Here is a 20,132-nt window from a genome sequence, read left to right as displayed (position 1 = left end):
GTGAACTTTTCATACATTCTTAACACTAATTCTCTTCAAAACAAAGTTTGGTTAACGTTTCACCAAGGGATTCTGCAGAAAAAAAGTTCAAGATGGTATGTCAGAGACATAACCGAAAGACATAGGACCAAACAATTTTAATGAGATTGTTGATGTTTTTGGATTGCTAGTGAAATTTACAATAAGATTATTTTATTTTGTTTCATAGATTTGTCGGCAAAATTGTTAAAATGTGAAAAAAAGTGATTTTGAAAGAAGCTGGCCAGTCTCGCCGTTGCTCTTTGCGAGGCAAGGCCTGCTTCGATCGTGTTTCGCGCGGGAAAAAAGGAAGAAAACGTGTTTTTACCTAAATGCCACTTATTTATCACTATATACGCGCTGATCCCTGTTTTGCCTGATGGGATTGGAAGTTTAAAGATAGTTCGAGGATCCGTCTGGTTCTTGTTCTATGTTTAAGCGGGGCCAGACAATGCCCAATGACCTCGGAATTGGGCCGCTAGGATCTCTGCCATTCTGAAATGGGTCATTGGAAGCAGCGCGAGGGCTGTCACCACCTAATACCCGGGACTGAGATAAGCTGCATCAGCATAACCCAAGTCTGATACAAATTATACTTTCCCATAATTTCGCTGCCGGCCAGCGGGTATTGGATTGGACCACAGACACACACACACAATACTGCCACAACTCGTATGGTTCTGTAAATGTCCCCCCAGGCCCCGGGAGAACCTTATTTGAGTGCACCGGCCACTCCAGGTTTTGGCCACTACTGTCGAAATGGCAAATTTCATGTTCAGTATCAAAAACCATGAATTTTGATACCCATATTGCCACAACTCCTATGGTTCTGTAAAAGGCCCTCTAAGCCCTGGGGGAACCTGCTTTGAGAGCACCGGCCACTCCAGGTTTTGCCCACCACTGTCGAAATGGCCATTTTTCATGAGAACCGCCACATCATGGCGACTTCCACCGGTCCGCTTGGTGCGGCTTTGTACGAAGTTCCTCCTTCTGCTGCTGGTGGCTCTTCCTTCTTGTTGCTGGTCTTCTTCTTCTGTTGGCTGCTGCTGCTTTGTCCTCCGCGTCGGCCCGATGTGCACAGTTCGAGTGCTCGTTCCAAAGTGACTTGCGATTGCAAAATTTTCTGCTTAAATAGCGGCAGAGCCGGAGAACGGGGCAAAAGGGGCGTGGCCTCGAATGCATACGCTCGCTCTGATTGGTCAGTTGTCCGATTTGTAGTGAAAAATTACTCATTTTGCTTTAAATATGTTTAGTCAAACTTTCTTTGTAGTTAAACGATAGCTGAAGTCTTCCCCTTTCGATTGGTGGTTCAACCGTCTGGATTAATTCACAGGGAAAAAGGATATAAGCGTTCGAAATGTCCCCTTTTTTGAACGCTTAAAAGTGACGCTTTGGATCGAATTTCTGAACTGGCCCCCCAATATAGTAAGTAGAGACATAGTCCTATGTCAAAAAACTTCGTCGAAATACAATATTGAATACGGCCCGCGGCTGCTGTTCAGTACACTTTTGAAGAATTTTAATGTTTCACATACCTTTCTGCTCCATTCGATCATAAAACTTCACCAATTATCAAAATTTCCACTGAATTCCTCATTATTTCTAACTAAACAAAAGGGCCCATAAACAACAATCCGGTGACAGCGCTTTAGTGCCCTTTTAGTTCTCTTCGAAATTGCATTTAGAAAGGGCCCATTATGAACAGCAGTTGGAAAGCTAAAAGGGCCTAATAACGAGATTTTTTAAAATTATGAGTTTATTGCGAAAATCAACATAAATTAAGAAGCAGTAAAGCAGAGTTGAGGATAATGGTGTGTTTTATCGAATCATCAGTAAAAATACCATCAGTCATGCTTATTTTTTAAATAGGAATTGAAACAAGTTGTTCATTTTTTGCAAGCGATTTTCTCGAATCGCGGTTTTTGCTTTTGTGCCCTAATGAAATGTTTGGCTCGAATTATTAATGAAAATCAACAAAAAGAATTTTTGCGTCCCTTCGTCTCCTTTTTGTTTTGGTTTTACTTCGACAACGTTTAGCGAAAATTTGCTACAATTTTTTAACGTGTACAGATGACCAAATTTACCACACGCACATCCAAAATCACCCAGAATAGGTTAATATCAAGAATGAGTATACACTGTAACTGAAAATTGCACTTGACTGTGTTCGTTTCAAGGGGGTTGACAATCGATTATTCTGGAATAATTGGATACTAAAGCCCTATGTCAATTTTTATGTACAATGGTAAAAAACACGCTTAAAAAACATATCTGATCACTTTTTTTCATTTTAATGCAATATTTTTTTTTGACAAGACAACATTTTTTCGATGGATCAACTATGGTCCCCTTGGAACGAGCTGTCAAGTAGGAGCTTTTCTGTCAAGAAGGACCGCGAGGTAAATTTTTCAAAATTGATTTAAAAATCCATTTTAAACATTTTGTGGTCGTACAAAGGGTCATTGTACTCAGAAAAATAAGATTTATCGCTGTAAAAAATAATATCAGCAATCTAAGCTTCATTTTAGGACCCAATTGGTCAACGCATCGACATTTCGTTAATATATTGACGAAATCCCACCATGAGCTAAGAAGCGTGGCCAGTCAAAATTCGCAATTCGCAATTTTCAGTGTAAGAACGGGCCTTGACCGATCTTATGCACTAGGTTCCCGACGAACACGCACTGCCCTTACACCTACATCTCACCCTTGCTCTGAGTCAGTACGAGCAGCACGCTAGAACACGCTTTGAGTGTTCGTGCCAGGCATGCACACCTTCTTTTCTGGTTACGCATTTTAACTCGGCCGGGGGTGGTACATTAAGTAGGGTTTGATGTAAGTATAAGCGCCTAATCATCTATAGTGTACCTATCAACTTTCATTAAAGCAAAAACTGTTTTATTTTTAGTTTCAATTCAAAAACTTATTGTTATTTACTGTGTATTGTTTTCTCCTGAAATCTTCCCTATTGTTGAGTCTGTTTATCTGTTGCTATTTCTTTTGTCGCGGTGTTTTGTTACAATTTTTGGTCCTAAGCATGTTATAAAAGTTTACCAAAAATACAATTTTAATATTTGTGTTAATCCTTTAACCATTCCATAAATTGAGTAAGGGCTCAAACCTCACTTGTTTGAAAAAAAAGGTGAAGATTGAAAACAATAGACAGTAAAAGAGAATTTATTTTTTAAAAATCAAGTATCAATATTAAGAGAATGATGAGCGTATTTTGAAGAATAAAAATGAGAAGCTAGATGTATTAGATGTAAAATTAGATAATAGTTAATAAATAGAGAAACAAAACAAGCTTAGATTATAGTAATGATAATTTATAGGACAGATAAAGAATTATTCAAATAAATAAATTCGCAATAAAATCAAAAAAGATTAGGCGAATGATAAATAGACTAGATATTACTAGTACATTAAGGAAAAGTATATTTTTAAGGAAAAAAAAACAAAACAAAGTTTGTTACAGCAGTATCAATTGATAGAAAAGAGTGGAAAAGCTTTGAGAGATAAGAGAATCAAAAGTTAGTAAAATTAAAATCAAATGTTGGATATTAAATAGAAGAATCAGTGAAGAATTGGGAATCAGAAGAGCAAAATAAAATAGGAGATAGGTGGTAGCTGAGAATGAAGAGAAGAGAAACCCCGTTGTGCGATGTTTCAGGTACATCCACAGCAGTTGACTCAACATACTGCGAATCAAAACAATACCGTCTACAATCACAAATTACTTCCCTTTCTCACATTGTCGCGCCCCTTTCTTTTAGCCGTCTCGACTCTGACCCGCGGTGGTCAAAGGTTTACGATCCGTTTCCACAGGCCACCAGCTAGGTCATCATGAAAACCAAGGCAACGTGGAGGTAAGAAAATAGGACACTCGCAAGGAACCAGAGTTATACTGTTCTGATCAAGATAATTCGGATGATCTAACAGAACTACGGATGTAGTTAGTTACGCTCCTTCCAGGATGTTCCTTACGTGGACGTCAACCGAAGAGCACGCAACAAGGTCAGTGCCATTGCATGCTCTTAGGTATCAATCCTTGGCCTGCAAGAAGCGTGGCCAGTCAAAATGTCATCAAAATTAAAACAAAACAAGTTTGAAATGAAACAGAGAAACAATTTTCACCGGATTTTTGGTCGCAACGGTGGGTTCGATCCAGAATACGGCCAAAAAACTCACAGAACTGTTGGCTACATGGGTGACCGTCTTCTTTTCAGATCTGGGAATGTTCCGGACTCGGTTTTGTTGAACCGGGAGAAGGAGATTCGCTAGAGAGAAAGCAATAGCGGGTGATAATATAGTGGGTCCGGAATCTGGTACTCGAGGGCAAGCGATAATAGAGGGGATTACGTAAAACCTGTGATAGATTCGAGAAGAAGTGACACTTGCGAAGATTGAACATCAAGAAGAACACTTCTGGGCAAACTGCCTGTGCGTGTAGAACTCTTGCTGGACACCGGAGATCGGCATGCTGCTGGACGTTCTGTCAACGAGCAACGAGTTCTTCACTAACTTAGAGATGAAGGAAGTCGAGTGACGGCAACTGGTACTGTGTCAAGATAATTTCCCTTCAGGCACGAAGATTTGAAGGTCCTGAAGCCCAAGCTGGAGCTCGGAGATTGCCGAGCTGAGGGGCGAGCACTTCGTCCATCGCTTCCTTCGAGAAACCATGGCGCCAAGAGTTTCGATGCACTTGCCCAGTGAATGGAGAAGTTGGATTTTACGTCCAGAGATTCGCTCGCAGTTGTACGGACTCTGTCGTGGAAGTAGAACTTAAACATGGGCATCATTACACGGACCACCCTTTCGTCGTGGTTTGCAAAACCATTCTTTAGCTCACGGGCGTAGCAAATCAACATTTTGCAAGCCGACGCCTTGTTCTCGAGTCCGGCTGTGCGGCTTCCAAAGTTCTGCTGTTCACATTGCCCTGCACCTCGTCGTCATCTAGGCCGGTCATCATTTGTAGCACCAGCGGAACAAATGAGGGCACTTGCTTTTCCGCCAGCTTGCGCACCATCGCCAGGGCATTCTCCAAATGGCGCCAACCATCCTCCACGTCCGGCTCAAGCTGCATCTTCCTTGTTGTGCAACAGAATAAAAAGCGCATGTCCGGATCGAACGGCGGGTTCGCAGCGCCGATTCCTGCAGCTGGAAGGTCGGGGCACTCGCACACAGGAACAGAAACTGCAGAAAATCCGGCCAGTGGTTGTTGCCGTTGTCGTCGAACATGTTGCGTTGTTTTTGTTTATAAAATGTTTGCTGTCAAATTTAACCGAGGTCAAAATTACACGGTGGGAACGCCGGCTCAAATTTTCGTCAATAAATTAACTAGTATGTTGATTTCAGCGTCAATATATTGACGAACAGTAAATACTTTGACTCTGTACACCCCCTAGCTAAAACCCTATGTAAATTTTTATGTACAACGGTAAAAAAACAAGATTAAAAGCCATTTTTGATCACCTTTTTTTCATTTTAACCCAAAAAATTTTGACAGGACAACATTTTTTCGATGGATCAACTGTGGTCCCCTTGGAACGAACTGTCAAGTAGGACCTTTTCTGTCAAGAAGGGCCGTGAAGTAAATTTTTCAAAATTGAATTGCAAATCCATTTTAAATCCTTTGCGGTCGCTTAAAGGACCATTGTGCTCAGAAAAATAAGCTCTATCGCTGTAATCAAAAATATCAGCAATCTAAGCTGATTAAGGATTATCATAGGATTATCATAGGATTATCATAGGAAAAATCATATTTCTTCATAAAAATCAAATAATAACCTAAACAATCTCAAATCTGCAAAAAAAAAAACGATTGTATCAGCTAAATCAGAGTAGACACGTGATATTGGTTATTATCTTTTAATTAATGTTTGAAACATATTTTATTTCAGATTTATGTTTTTAATTTCTTAATAAAACATCATTTTCAAAATGTTTAGCGATTTGCAACCTTGTTTTCTTGTCTTATTGTGCACATTTGGTGAGTAAATGACACATAAAACACATAATTTGACACGTTTCACTAACTGCTATTTAAAAGTTTCTAATAAATAATGAAGGAATTTAGAACAAAAAAAAAAATAAAAAAATAGGTATCTCAGAAATTTCTCGATGAATCATTTCGCTCTTAAAACCATTGGAAAGCTAAGAAAATTTCCTATAAGACACATTTGAAAGTAGCGATGACTATTTTTCCTGAAAAGTTTGTTCTGTTGTGAGTCGTGTTTTGCACTTTTTCGAATAAAATATAAATCACTTCAATTACAATACTTCCCATCGATTGAACGCCAACTGAACTTTCTTTTGCTCGATTGGTACCTCCGTTTGACAGTTCTCGTGCATCGATTGGTACTTTTGTTTTGAGATGGTCGTTCTCTAATAAGCTCCAGGCTCTCTACTCAAAAATGGGTCTCATCCCAACGTGCACCAAGCACCTGGAAATACCTCGTGAATTTTGCCGGTGGAAAATTCGGTGTAAGATATCAACCAAATTTGCGATAAGATTGAGTAAATGAGAAGTTACTGTTTTTCTTTATTTCCGTTTTTTCATCCGTTTTATGAATGCAAACTGGTTTGACGGGTAAAAAATATGGGTAGAATTCTACCCAGATCTGTGTTGCTTTTATAAAATAACACAGATTTGGCAGTCAACGGCTGAACACAGTTTTGTGTTCAAGTCTTTTACACAGATTCTGTGTATCTCCGGTTATGGCCAATCTGTGTGCAATTTTACACAGATCTGTGTTATCTGATATTGTCGTGTTGTCGAAGTTTTTTTTCCTCAGAAACGAAATCCGTCACTTTGACGACTTTGACAGCCTTTTGTTATCCAAAGTGTTGCCACTTCGGCGATAACCACACAATCAAACTGCCTTCGCGGTAAACAATACTCGCACATGCGTCAAACTGCGTACAAAACAACCTTTCACTTGACAGTAGTGCAGGAAATGTTTTGACTTTTTCGCCCGCGTGACCCGTCAGTGCTACACGCAAAGCCGACATTAGTCTTTTAAGACTTAAAATTAGGCTTTATCGAACCTAACCGTGTTAAGTCTTTTTAAGCCTAATGATGGGTTAGTCTTTAAAAGACTAGTTTCGTTTTAGTACGAAAAAGCCTAAATTTTAGGCTTTATGTTATCGTCAAAAAGCCTAAATTTTAGTCTTTTTCGAGAATGCGAGGGGATCAGAGCGGACATAATCCAAGATGGCGGAACTTGATTAAGACTTATTTTTAGGCCTAAAAAGACTTATTTAAAGGTTTAAAAGACTAATTTTTAGGCTTTTGCAGGAAGTGGGAGGGGTCAAAGCGGACAAAATCCAAGATGGCGGAACTTGATTAAGACTTATTTTTAGGCTTAAAAAGACTTATTTAAAGGTTTAAAAGGCTAAATTTTAGGCTTTTGGAGGAAATGGGAGCGGTCAAAGCGGACAAAATCCAAGATGGCGGAACTTGATTAAGACTTATTTTTAGGCCTAAAAAGACTTATTTAAAGGTTTAAAAGACTAATTTTTAGGCTTTTGCAGGAAATGGGAGGGGTCAAAGCGGACATAATCCAAGATGGCGGAACTTGATTAAGACTTATTTTTAGGCCTAAAAAGACTTATTTAAAGGTTTAAAAGACTAATTTTTAGGCTTTTGCAGGAAATGGGAGGGGTCAAAGCGGACATAATCCAAGATGGCGGAACTTGATTAAGACTTATTTTTAGGCTTAAAAAGACTTATTTATAGGTTTAAAAGACTAATTTTTAGGCTTTTGCAGGAAATGGGAGCGGTCAAAGCGGACAAAATCCAAGATGGCGGAACTTGATTAAGACTTATTTTTAGGCCTAAAAAGACTTATTTAAAGGTTTAAAAGACTAATTTTTAGGCTTTTGCAGGAAATGGGAGGGGTCAAAGCGGACAAAATCCAAGATGGCGGAACTTGATTAAGACTTATTTTTAGGCCTAAAAAGACTTATTTATAGGTTTAAAAGACTAATTTTTAGGCTTTGCAGGAAATGGGAGGGGTCAAAGCGGACATAATCCAAGATGGCGGAACTTGAATAAGACTTATTTTTAGGCTTAAAAAGACTTATTTAAAGGTTTTAAAGACTTATTTTTAGGCTGTTGCAGAAAATGGGAGGGGTCAAAGCGGACAAAATCCAAGATGACGGAATTCTTATTTTATGGGATCAAAATAGCAGGAATAAATAGTAGAAAATGAAATATTGTTATATATTATTTAAATATATATCAAAATGTTTTTATTTGGTAATTCGGTAGTTTCGGAATACGACAGATTCACGGATGCGTTCAGCTTTAACCTGAAAATAAAAAAAATCAATATTTTGAAGATGAGTTGAGAGAGTTTGACAGTTATTTAAAAATTAGGCGATTTCATTTAAGAGTTTATCTCCGAACTGGATTTGCGTAGTTAGGCAAGAATTTAAGAATTTAAGAATTTAAGAATTTAAGAATTTAAGAATTTAAGAATTTAAGAATTTAAGAATTTAAGAATTTAAGAATTTAAGAATTTAAGAATTTAAGAATTTAAGAATTTAAGAATTTAAGAATTTAAGAATTTAAGAATTTAAGAATTTAAGAATTTAAGAATTTAAGAATTTAAGAATTTAAGAATTTAAGAATTTAAGAATTTAAGAATTTAAGAATTTTAGAATTTTAGAATTTTAGAATTTTAGAATTTTAGAATTTTAGAATTTTAGAATTTTAGAATTTAAGAATTTTAGAATTTTAGAATTTTAGAATTTTAGAATTTTAGAATTTTTAAATTTTAGAATTTTTAAATTTTAGAATTTTTAAATTTTAGAATTTTAGAATTTTGAATTTTTGGATTTTTGAATTTTTGATTTTTTGAATTTTTGAATTTCTGAATTTTTAAATTTGTAAATTTTTGAATTTTTGAATTTTTGAATTTTTGAATTTTTGAATTTTTGAATTTTTGAATTTTTGAATTTTTGAATTTTAGAATTTTAGAATTTTAGAATTTTAGAATTTTAGAATTTTAGAATTTTAGAATTTTAGAATTTTAGAATTTTAGAATTTTAGAATTTTAGAATTTTAGAATTTTAGAATTTTAGAATTATTGAATTTTTAAATTTTTGAATTTTTGAATTTTTGTCTTTTTGAATTTTAGAATTTTTGAATTTTAAAATTTTAAAATTTTTGAATTTTAGAATTTTAGAATTTTAGAATTTTAAAATTTTATAATTTTAGAATTTTAGAATTTTAGAATTTTAGAATTTTAGAATTTTAGAATTTTAGAATTTTAGAATTTTAGAATTTTAGAATTTCAGAATTTTAGAATTTTAGAATTTTAGAATTTCAGAATTTTTGAATTTTGTGAACTTTGAATTTTTAAATTTTTGAATTTTTGAACACACACACACACACACACCCACAAACAAACACACACACACACACAAATTTTCAATATTTCGCTCATAAACACACACACACACACACACACACACACACACACACACACACACACACACCACTTATTCACTAACACAAACACAACCACCACCACCATAATTTTCACCGCCACCGTCGGTTGTCCACTCCCGCTTCGTTGCCCTTTTTCGCTTCCACTTTGGATTTCAATCCCCGGCGGATTCATTCCGCGATTTTCTGTCCACACGTCCATTTTCTGTCCACACGTCCACGCCGTCCACAAAAAAAAAGTTGCTTCCCTCCTGCATCCGCAAAAAAATACGCCTTCCCGTCTTCCTCCACCGTACCGAGAACCAGAATTTGGGAACCCGGTAAACAGCAGACATTTCGTTCGTCCGCCGTCTCACTCCGGCCGAACCTTCCGGCAGGAAAAACACAAACTTACCTGCAAACTGGCCAAAATCCTGCCCCTGTCCGACGAACAGCAACCACCACCGGCAACTTCAACTTTTTCTGATTTGACATGTCAAATCGTGAACCAAAGTTTATAGTACAGAAAAGCCTTAAATTTAGTCTTTTTCTAAGTTTTGCACTAAGTTCTAAAAAAAGCCTAAAATTTAGGCCCAAAAAAAGACTAATTTTTAGGCCTTTTTCTGACAATACTGACCGAACTTCAAAAAAGGCTAAAAATAAGTCTTTAAAGACTAATGCCGGTTTTCCGTGTACGCCCAATAAAGTTGGTGTTGATTTGACGGCTGGAAGAGGAGCTGATCATCATTCGATGAAGGAAAAATAGAAGTACTTTTGCTCTCTCCTCGTCGCGATTACCCTGCGTATTTTTTTCGTCGTGTCGTGTCGTGTTATCGCGCGGGTGTGTATCCCTTTTTTGAGATTATCCACTTATCTGTGGAAGTTGGGAAGGACGGTTCGACAGCCCGTTCCGGATCGGCGTTAATTTTGGCCTCGGAAGTGGTTTGTGCTTTTTTTTCCAAGTGAGAATAAAAAGTCGAAAAAAGTGTACATCTCCCCCGATAAGAGACAACGGAAAGGGGAAGGAAAAAAAAAGTTTATCATATTTTCGAGTGAGTCATTTGATTCGGGTTTGTTTTGCTGAGAAATCTCTCCGGTTGCAGAAAGAAAAACCGATTTTGTAATTGCGACGAGTGAAAATGTTTTGGTGGTGGCCTGGAAGCAGAAGCAGCAATTGAACACGGAGTGCAAATCGTCGGGAAGAAAAAGAAGCCCGGTTGCACTTTTTTGCCACGGAACGACCGCACAAGATCGATCAGCAGTGTAAAGAAGAAGGTCAGCCACCACACAAACACGGGAGAAACTCCAAGAAGCGATGAAAAAGTTCATCTCCAAGTTCGAAACGAAGAATGAGGCCACTCCGAGCAAGGAAACCAACAGCTTTGTCGGAAAGACGTTTAAGCTGAGTCGGGACAATGTGGTCACGGTGGAGGAGGTTTTGGCCGAGGGTGGATTCGCCGTGGTGTTCCTCGTCAAGGGATCGAACGGGCAGCGATTCGCGTTGAAACGATTGTACGTAAACAACGAACATGACCTGGGGGTTTGCAACCGGGAGATAAAGATCGCCAGCAACCTCAGCGGCCACAAAAACATCATCGGATACATCGACCACAGTGTGAACCCCAAAGGGAATGGAGTGCACGAGATTCTTCTGCTGATGCCGTACTGCAAGACGAATCTTCTGACGCTGATGAATGCCCGGATACCGAACGGATTTAGCGAGCAGGACGTGCTGCAGATCTTCTGTGACGTCGCGGAAGCCGTGGCCCGATTGCACCAGTGTCAAACGCCAATCATCCATCGGGACTTGAAGGTGGAAAACATCCTCCAGAACGACATCGGCAACTTTGTCCTGTGCGATTTTGGTTCCGCAACGGCTCGTGTGCTCAATCCTGTGACTCACGGCCGGACCGTGGTCGAGGAGGAAATTCAAAAGTACACTACCCTCTCCTATCGGGCCCCGGAAATGATTGACCTGTTCTCCGGCCAGGACATTACGGTCAAAGCGGACATCTGGGCGCTCGGTTGTCTCCTCTACAAGTTGTGCTTTTTTACGCTTCCGTTTGGCGAGAGTGCCCTGGCCATCCAGAGTGGCCACTTTAGCATCCCGGATAATTCCAAGTATTCTCGCGAAATGCATCAGCTGATCCGATACATGCTGGAACCGGACATCGAGCGGCGGCCAAACATTTATCAAGTGTGCGAGGTTGCATTTAAAATCGCCGGCAAAACCAATCCGGTTCGCAACTTGACCAAATCGACCGTCCCAGCGCTGGAAACACTTCCGGTTCCGCCGCTCGAGAGTGAAACCAAACGCGTTCCATCTTCATCCGTCGGCGGAGGCGCCAAAACTCCAGCTAAAACGGTCACCCCGGTCATCGAGGGCACATCCGTCGCACCACGCCAGCGTCCCAAAGCCTCTCAAGCGAACGTTAGCAACAGCTTCACGCTGGGACTTCCGCCCAATCCGTCACCGAAGAACATCCTTTCGTCGCCGACTCCGGGTGCTACACCGACAACGATTCCCCAGGAACAGCAACCGCAACCGGCACCAGCACCCGCACAAGTGGAACCATTCGTGGCCAAGTTCACCGCCAACTTTCCACCACTCTCCGGACAGGAAGCCCAATCTGGCAACCTGTTCCAAACCACCTACCCGGATCCGTTCCGGGAAGTTGAAGCCGCCACGGAAGTCGTCGGAGACACCGCCGCAACGCGCGAATCGTCAACGTCGTCGATTCTGCAGTCCCCTAGTCACGGTAGCGGTAGTGGAACACCGCACGGAAGTGGTTCCAGCATGGCCGGTTCGTTGTTACCACCACCGAAACAACCGAGCGTCGCCGCAGCCGTCGTTGGCCACCGGCGCAACATGAGTGACACTTCGGCGTTCAACAAAGCGTACACCACGGAAACGTCCCAATTCCTAGCGCCATACGATGTCTCGTCCAACAACTACCAACCGGCCGCATCCGGTTCCGGAAATGGTTCCGAACAAAATCTGCACTCGATTCCGGCTTCGTTTGAATCGCGCTCGTCAAATCCTCAGCTGAACCCACCCGTGTCGGCCCAACAGCAACCGTGGAACCCGTTCGGAGATCCGACCCCGTTCAGTCAAATGACCGAAGATCACATCTTCGGCGAAGAGTTTGACAAAATCCGAAAGCAAGGTTCTCAGGGCAGCCTTAAAACACCTCCTGAATCGACCTCTCGTCATCCTTCGCTTCCGCAGGTTCAGCCGATCGTTCAACTCCAATCCGTTGCCCCTCCTCTACCTTTGCAGACCCAGTTTTCCCCGGAGAACATCCCGGACACGCTCGAGGACGACCCGTTCAGTTCGGCTCCGTTTTCGCTCCCGGTCAAGTCACGCTCGCTGAAGATGACCTCGAAGCGCATAATCGTCATCGACGGAGGTTTCTCCACGCAGCTGGCAACGCACGTTGGCCAAACTACGCTGGACAAGGATCCGCTGTGGAGTAGCCGTTACAACGCTACCAACCCGAACGCCGTCATCGAAACCCATCTGGACTTTCTCAAAGCCGGTGCCGATTGCATCCTGACAAACACCTACCAAGCCTCCATCGAGGGTTACATGGACTTCCTCAACCTGAGTGAAGAGGACAGCATCAAGCTGATCAAGACGACCGTCGAGTTGGCCAAACTGGCACGCACCCGTTACCTCGCGGAAAAGATCGAAAACAAAACCCACAAAATTCCGTGGGTCGTCGGATCGATTGGACCGTACGGTGCGCATCTGCACGACGGTTCCGAGTACACGGGTGCCTACGCGGACACGGTTCCGTACGCGCGCATCCAAAAGTGGCACCGTCAACGAATCAACGCCGTCCTGGAAGCTGGCGTCGACGCGCTCGCCATCGAAACCATCCCGTGTCGAAAGGAAGCGGAAGCCCTGCTGGAGCTGCTCACGACGGAACATCCGACGGTGCGTTTCTGGGTTTCGTTCCAGTGCAAAGACGGCGTCAACACTGCCCGCGGGGAAAATTTCGCCGAAACGTCCGCGGCCATCTGGAGCCAGGCACGTGCCCTCAAGAATCCGAACCTGCTGGCCATCGGCGTCAACTGTTTGCACCCGGTGCATGCCGTCCAGCTGCTGAAGACGGTCAACGAGCGGCGACCCGACGACGACAAGATCCCACTCATCGTGTACCCCAACTCGGGCGAAATCTGGGACAACGGCGTCTGGAAGGGCGAAGAGGACTGCGTGCCGCTGGAAACGTACGTGCCGCAATTTGTCGAGTACGGGGTCAAGTTTGTCGGCGGGTGTTGCCGAACTACGGCGCAGGACATCAAGCGGATCAAGAAGACGGTGATCAACCTGTGCGGCGGACGGAGCACATAGGACGAGGAGAACGAGGGCGACGAAAGCGAAGCCGCCGCCGCCGAGTCGCCCGAAGCTGCTGGAAAGCTGTGATGAATTGTTATTATTTGATAGACAGGTAGGTGGGGAAATTCTTGTTTTCTGATAATAAACGGGTTGGCGATTGTCTAAGTGCCATACAAAAAATATTTTAGTTGTATGGAAATTGTCCACTAGGGGGGTTAGATTTCTAAAGAAGTGTCCACGTGGTTTGTCGATGGTCCCTAAGGTGGTCTACGTAAATGAAAAGAAATGGATTAGTAGCAAAAAAAAAAAAAGGAAAATTGAACTGGCCCAGCGTTGGACGGACAATGTTGTTCCAGGCTTTAAGGACATCTTTTTTTTATCTGCGTAGACGGCTAAGCAAATTTATTGACCGAATCATGACTGAATTGTGTTTCATGTTCCGAGGGGCCATCCATTATACAGGGTTGTTACGGGAGAGTCGAAAAAAAAACCGCGCCAAATCCGCGCCGACATAAAATTCGAAACCGTGCGAAATCCACGCCATATAAAAAAATATCGCGACCAACATTTAGCAAATTTTATTTTATAATGAAAAAAAAAAAACTAATTCAGAAAGTAGGTATTTGATTAAAAAAAAACTCGTTTTATGTTTAAACGCTCCAAAAGAATGAAAGCAATAAATCCATTTAAAAAAATCCTCAAAAGACAAGACGGTCAAGGCAAGGGTCATGAAAAAAAAAACTTCAAAATAGAAAATACAATATTTAAAAACCTAAAAATTTAACTTCAAAAATATAACCTCAAAACAAAATCAAAATCTAACATTATAATATGATAAAATTTTAAATTTCGAAAGTCTAAATATTCAAAATCTAAAAATTTTTATACAGTTTGTAATGCATAATTTCAAAATCTCTTACATAAAATAGTAGAATTCAAGAATTTAAGAAATTAAGAACTAAGAATTTTAAAATAAAAACATTTAAGAATTTACGAATTTAAAAATTATAATTATAAACATTTAAGAATTTACGAATTTACGAATTTAGGAATTTAAGAATTTAAGAATTTAAGAATTTAAGAATTTTAGAATTTTAGAATTTAAGAATTTTAGAATTTTAGAATTTAAGAATTTAAGAATTTAAGAATTTAAGAATTTAAGAATTTAAGAATTTAAGAATTTTAGAATTTTAGAATTTAAGAATTTAAGAATTTAAGAATTTAAGAATTTAAGAATTTAAGAATTTAAGAATTTAAGAATTTCAGAATTTCAGAATTTCAGAATTTCAGAATTTAAGAATTTAAGAATTTAGGAATTTAGGAATTTTAGAATTTTAGAATTTTAGAATTTTAGAATTTTAGAATTTTAGAATTTAAGAATTTAAGAATTTAAGAATTTAAGAATTTAAGAATTTAAGAATTTAAGAACTTAAGAATTTAAGAATTTAAGAATTTAAGAATTTTAGAATTTTAGAATTTTAGAATTTAAGAATTTAAGAATTTAAGAATTTAAGAATTTAAGAATTTAAGAATTTAAGAATTTAAGAATTTAAGAATTTAAGAATTTAAGAATTTAAGAATTTAAGAATTTAAGAATTTAAGAATTTAAGAATTTAAGAAATTTTAGAATTTAAGAATTTAAGAATTTAAGAATTTAAGAATTTAAGAATTTAAGAATTTAAGAATTTAAGAATTTAAGAATTTAAGAATTTTAGAATTTTAGAATTTAAGAATTTAAGAATTTAAGAATTTAAGAATTTAAGAATTTCAGAATTTAAGAATTTAAGAATTTAAGAATTTAAGAATTTAAGAATTTAAGAATTTCAGAATTTCAGAATTTCAGAATTTCAGAATTTAAGAATTTAGGAATTTAGGAATTTTAGAATTTTAGAATTTTAGAATTTTAGAATTTTAGAATTTTAGAATTTTAGAATTTAAGAATTTAAGAATTTAAGAATTTAAGAATTTAAGAATTTAAGAATTTAAGAATTTAAGAATTTAAGAATTTAAGAATTTAAGAATTTAAGAATTTAAGAATTTAAGAATTTAAGAATTTAAGAATTTAAGAATTTAAGAATTTAAGAATTTAAGAATTTAAGAATTTAAGAATTTAAGAATTTAAGAATTTAAGAATTTAAGAATTTAAGAATTTAAGAATTTAAGAATTTAAGAATTTAAGAATTTAAGAATTTAAGAATTTAAGAATTTAAGAATTTAAGAATTTAAGAATTTAAGAATTTAAGAATTTAAGAATTTAAGAATTTAAGAATTTAAGAATTTAAGAATTTAAGAATTTAAGAATTTAAGAATTTTAGAATTTTAGAATTTTAGAATTTTAGAATTTTAGAATTTTAGAATTTTAGAATTTTAGAATTTTAGAATTTAAGAATTTAAGAATTTTAGAATTTTAGAATTTTAGAATTTTAGAATTTAAGAATGTAAGAATGTAAGAATTTAAGAATTTAAGAATTTAAGAATTTAAGAATTTAAGAATTTAAGAATTTAAGAATTTAAGAATTTAAGAATTTAAGAATTTAAGAATTTAAGAATTTAAGAATTTTAGAATTTAAGAATTTAAGAATTTTAGAATTTTAGAATTTAAGAATTTAAGAATTTAGGAATTTAAGAATTTAAGAATTTAAGAATCTAAGAATTTAAGTATTTAAGAAGTTAAGAATTTAAGAATTTAAGAACTTAAGAATTTTAGAATTTAAGAATTTATAAGCTTAAGAATACTAAAATTATCTTAGATTTGGGATTTTTTTTCTATATTGTTTTGAATTTGATATTTTTTAATTTTAAATTTTGACTCTTAAATTTTGATTTTTTTTAATCTTCAAATTTTCGATTACTCAAATTTTTGGTATTTTGAAATTCAGATTGTTGAAATTTTGAATTTCGAAATTTCAGATTTTTTAAATTACGATTTTAGAAATTTCGAAAAAAATATGTATTAACGTGGTCCATAAGTTATTAAAGGTCCTATAAACTGTTGTCTGTCATATGTTTATAGAACCTATTAAAAAAAAACTCTAGAATTGTTTGTTGAATTTGTATAGAAAAGTTCGGAACAATCTATAATCTGCCATCAAAATAAAGATTCAGTAAAGGTTGTATTAGACTATGACTAACAAATAAACGCGCTCCTTTTCGCGAAAACTCGCAAACAATACGAAATGTATGCAAGCTGGCAAACAAACAACGCAGACGAATTGGCAAACTATCAAAATGTGCGAGATTGTTTGTTTGTTTGTCGTAGTCAAATACCTGCTTAAGAAAATAAAAAGAAGTGTAGATGTCTCTAATTTTGGCCGTACTTTTGATTTGTTGTATTCTCAACGGCCAATGGTAACAGTTGAATTGGGTACTAAAGCCCTATGTCAATTTTTATGTACAACGGTAAAAAACACGATTGAAAGCCATTTTTGATCACTTTTTTTTTCATTTTAATGCAATTTTTTTTGACAAGACAACACAACATGGATCAACTATGGTCCTCTTGGAACGAGCTGTCAAGTTGGAGCTTTTCGGTCAACAAGGACCGCGAGGTTAATTTTCCCATTTTTCCAAATCCATTTTAAACTCGTTGTGGTCGTACAAAGGGAATGTACTCAGAAAAATAAGCTTTATCGCGTTTTCTATCAAACCCTTCTCTTCTTTTTACAGACAACATAACTAACACACCATTTAGGACGATAAAGCAACCTAAAGTCAGCAAACTATCGAAGCTATGCGCACGAATTGGTAAAGTATTGCATCGAGATAGTATCCGCAAAGTATCACAATTATTAGATGTTGCTCTGCAAAACGGAACTTAGTTAGAGACGCTTCTAGGTTCTTTTTTTTCCTGTTTGATTTTCGATTGAATTAAAAAGTAACTAACGACACCCTTTTCGGTCACCAACTGAAGCCTAATGAACAATAGTGCCGGTTGTTAGTTGTGCAGCATTTTTTTTCACGTGAGTTTAGTGACACATGTCGTCTAGTAGAAATGATGAAGAATATTATTTTTGTGAAATGAAACAGATGAAAGGGTACAGTATGTAAAAAAAGTATTTACACCCCTTGGGCACTATGCACATTTTGTGATGAAACATGTAAACAATTTAATGTTGACATAAACTTAGTACTACGTTTTGTTCAGAAACTCATGCCGAACATTTTGCTGCAAAAAGCTCATGAAAAGATGTTTTCTATAAAAAGTTATATAACAAATACTATTACAAAAATAAAAATGGTGCAAAAAAGTTTGTACACCTTTCGAAAAATTAACATAAATAAAGTTATTTGTTGACAAATCACCATAAATCCAGTCTCCCAACTCCAAATAGGCATCCTTGACTGATTAAAAATATAATTTGGATTGAATATAAAGTTTACTAATTACTTAGTATAAAAGTTTATATAACTCTGGAAATTCTAAATAAAACTTATCTAAACTTAATTTTGCAAACTTTCAATTTAACTAAATGTCAATATATTACCATAGAATTGCTAAATAAACATTCTGGAGTGGGTATAACACCGTTTTGGGGGTCTTTGTATCGCTAGAATAGATTTTTCGTTGGAATTTCGTACCAACCCGGAATTACGTCGTCGGAAAATCCGCCGACATTCGAACCGGTCCACAATTAACAAGTCAACCTATGTGGCATCGGAAAGGGCATAAAATTTCCGATCTTTTGATACCCAGACATCTAGGTTTTCTATAAAGCCCACGTTTTTAAATACCTAGGCAAAAACGTTGTTATGGTTTCGTTTGAGCAATCTGCCAATAATGTATGGAATTTCGTAATTTTTGTTCTCGTGGATCAAACTTACTTTTTGCCCAGGTATTTAAAAACGTGGGTTTTATAGAAAACCTAGATGTATGGGTATCAAAAGATCGGAAATTTTATGCCCTTTCCGATGCCACATAGGTTGACTTGTTAATTGTGGACCGGTTCGGATGCCGGCGGATTTTTCGACGACGTAATTCCGGGTTGGTACGAAATTCCAACGAAAAATCTATTCTAGCGATACAAAGACCCCCAAAATGGTGTTATACCCACTCCAAAATGTTTATTTAGCAATTCTATGGTAATATATTGACATTTAGTTAAATTGAAAGTTTGCAAAATAAAGTTTAGATAAGTTTTATATAGAATTTCCAGAGTTATATAAACTTTTATACTAAGTAATTAGTAAACTTTATAATCAATCCAAATTATTTTTTTAATCAGTCAAGGATGCCTATTTGGAGTTGGGAGACAGGATTTATGGTGATTTGTCAACAAATAACTTTAATTATGTTAATTTTTCGAAAGGTGTACAAACTTTTTTTGCACCATTTTTATTTTTGTAATAGTATTTGTTATATAACTTTTTATAGAAAACATCTTTTCATGAGCTTTTTGCAGCAAAATGTTCGGCATGAGTTTCTGAACAAAACGTAGTACTAGGTTTATGTCAACATTAAATTGTTTACATGTTTCATCACAAAATGTGCATAGTGCCCAAGGGGTGTAAATACTTTTTTTACATACTGTAAAAGGAAAAACAATATTTGTATATAAGTGAATGAGCATATATTACCAATTAAACCAAGAAGTGAATATTAATGCATATTTACACACAAACACAATTCAAGCATTTGTTGTTCCTGTTTTGTCCTCTCTCTCCGAATTATCAAAACTGTTAGTAGTGGAGTAAACACATTTGCCCAATATTTCATATCATATTAGGTGCAACAAACTCATCACGAATACTAGGTACACGCTACTATAATGTTTACAATGGATTTCATCGCGTCTTTCTTGAATGTTTTAGATAAGTCGGCAAACGAAAATCGTCCATCAAATTAGCTATTTTCAAACCAAATTTAAACAATATCATATTTTCCAACCTGCCCCACGCTTATCTTCTTCCAGTAGTCAGTCAGTCAGTCACACAGAAGAGAAGAGCAGATAGCTGAAATCAATCGAGGAACTGTGCAATGTTTTCGTAATCCACCTGTTCTGTCCCGCCACGACTTATCTTATCTTCCAACTACTTCTTATCTAGTCTGCATTAGAAAAAGAAACATGTGTTTGCCTTCAATATATATGTTCCCTTCAGAAGTATATTCCGTTGCCAAACCCCGGTTATCGGTTGATTGAATTAGTATTCCAAACGAAACCTTAACTTACTTCAAACTCCTCCTTATCACACACACAAGCCAGAGAGTGATCTACACGTTAGATATATATTTATAAACATGCAAACGCTGTTTGGGAATTCAATTTCAATTATTGCAAACACAAAAAAAAAACAAAAACTAAATAAATTTAGAAACCAAAACAATGAGCATTCAATCATTTT

The 20,132-nt window shown here is 37.0% G+C and overlaps 1 protein-coding gene across 5 annotated transcripts; it reads left to right on the top strand.

Annotated features, from left to right (window-relative positions):
• Positions 1-10,179: 10,179 nt before the first annotated feature.
• LOC120415949 (uncharacterized) lies at positions 10,180-20,132 on the top strand. 5 transcript variants are annotated; one of them, XM_039577608.2, is made up of 3 exons: positions 10,180-10,292; positions 12,732-13,905; positions 17,460-20,132. In XM_039577608.2, exon 2 carries the CDS (start codon positions 12,828-12,830, stop codon positions 13,806-13,808), a length of 981 nt encoding a protein of 326 aa, XP_039433542.1. In that variant the 5' UTR covers positions 10,180-10,292; positions 12,732-12,827; the 3' UTR covers positions 13,809-13,905; positions 17,460-20,132. The 5 variants fall into 5 exon arrangements, with proteins under 5 accessions (XP_039433542.1, XP_039433550.1, XP_039433536.1 ...); XM_039577616.2 differs by having other exon boundaries at positions 10,272-10,393; XM_039577602.2 differs by lacking the exon at positions 10,180-10,292 and adding an exon at positions 10,367-10,503.

The sequence above is a fragment of the Culex pipiens genome, chromosome 1, assembly GCF_016801865.2.
Source record: "Culex pipiens pallens isolate TS chromosome 1, TS_CPP_V2, whole genome shotgun sequence".
Lineage (NCBI taxonomy): Eukaryota > Metazoa > Arthropoda > Insecta > Diptera > Culicidae > Culex > Culex pipiens.
Note: the sequence above shows the minus strand (reverse complement) of the source record. Positions and strands in the feature narration are given on the sequence as shown.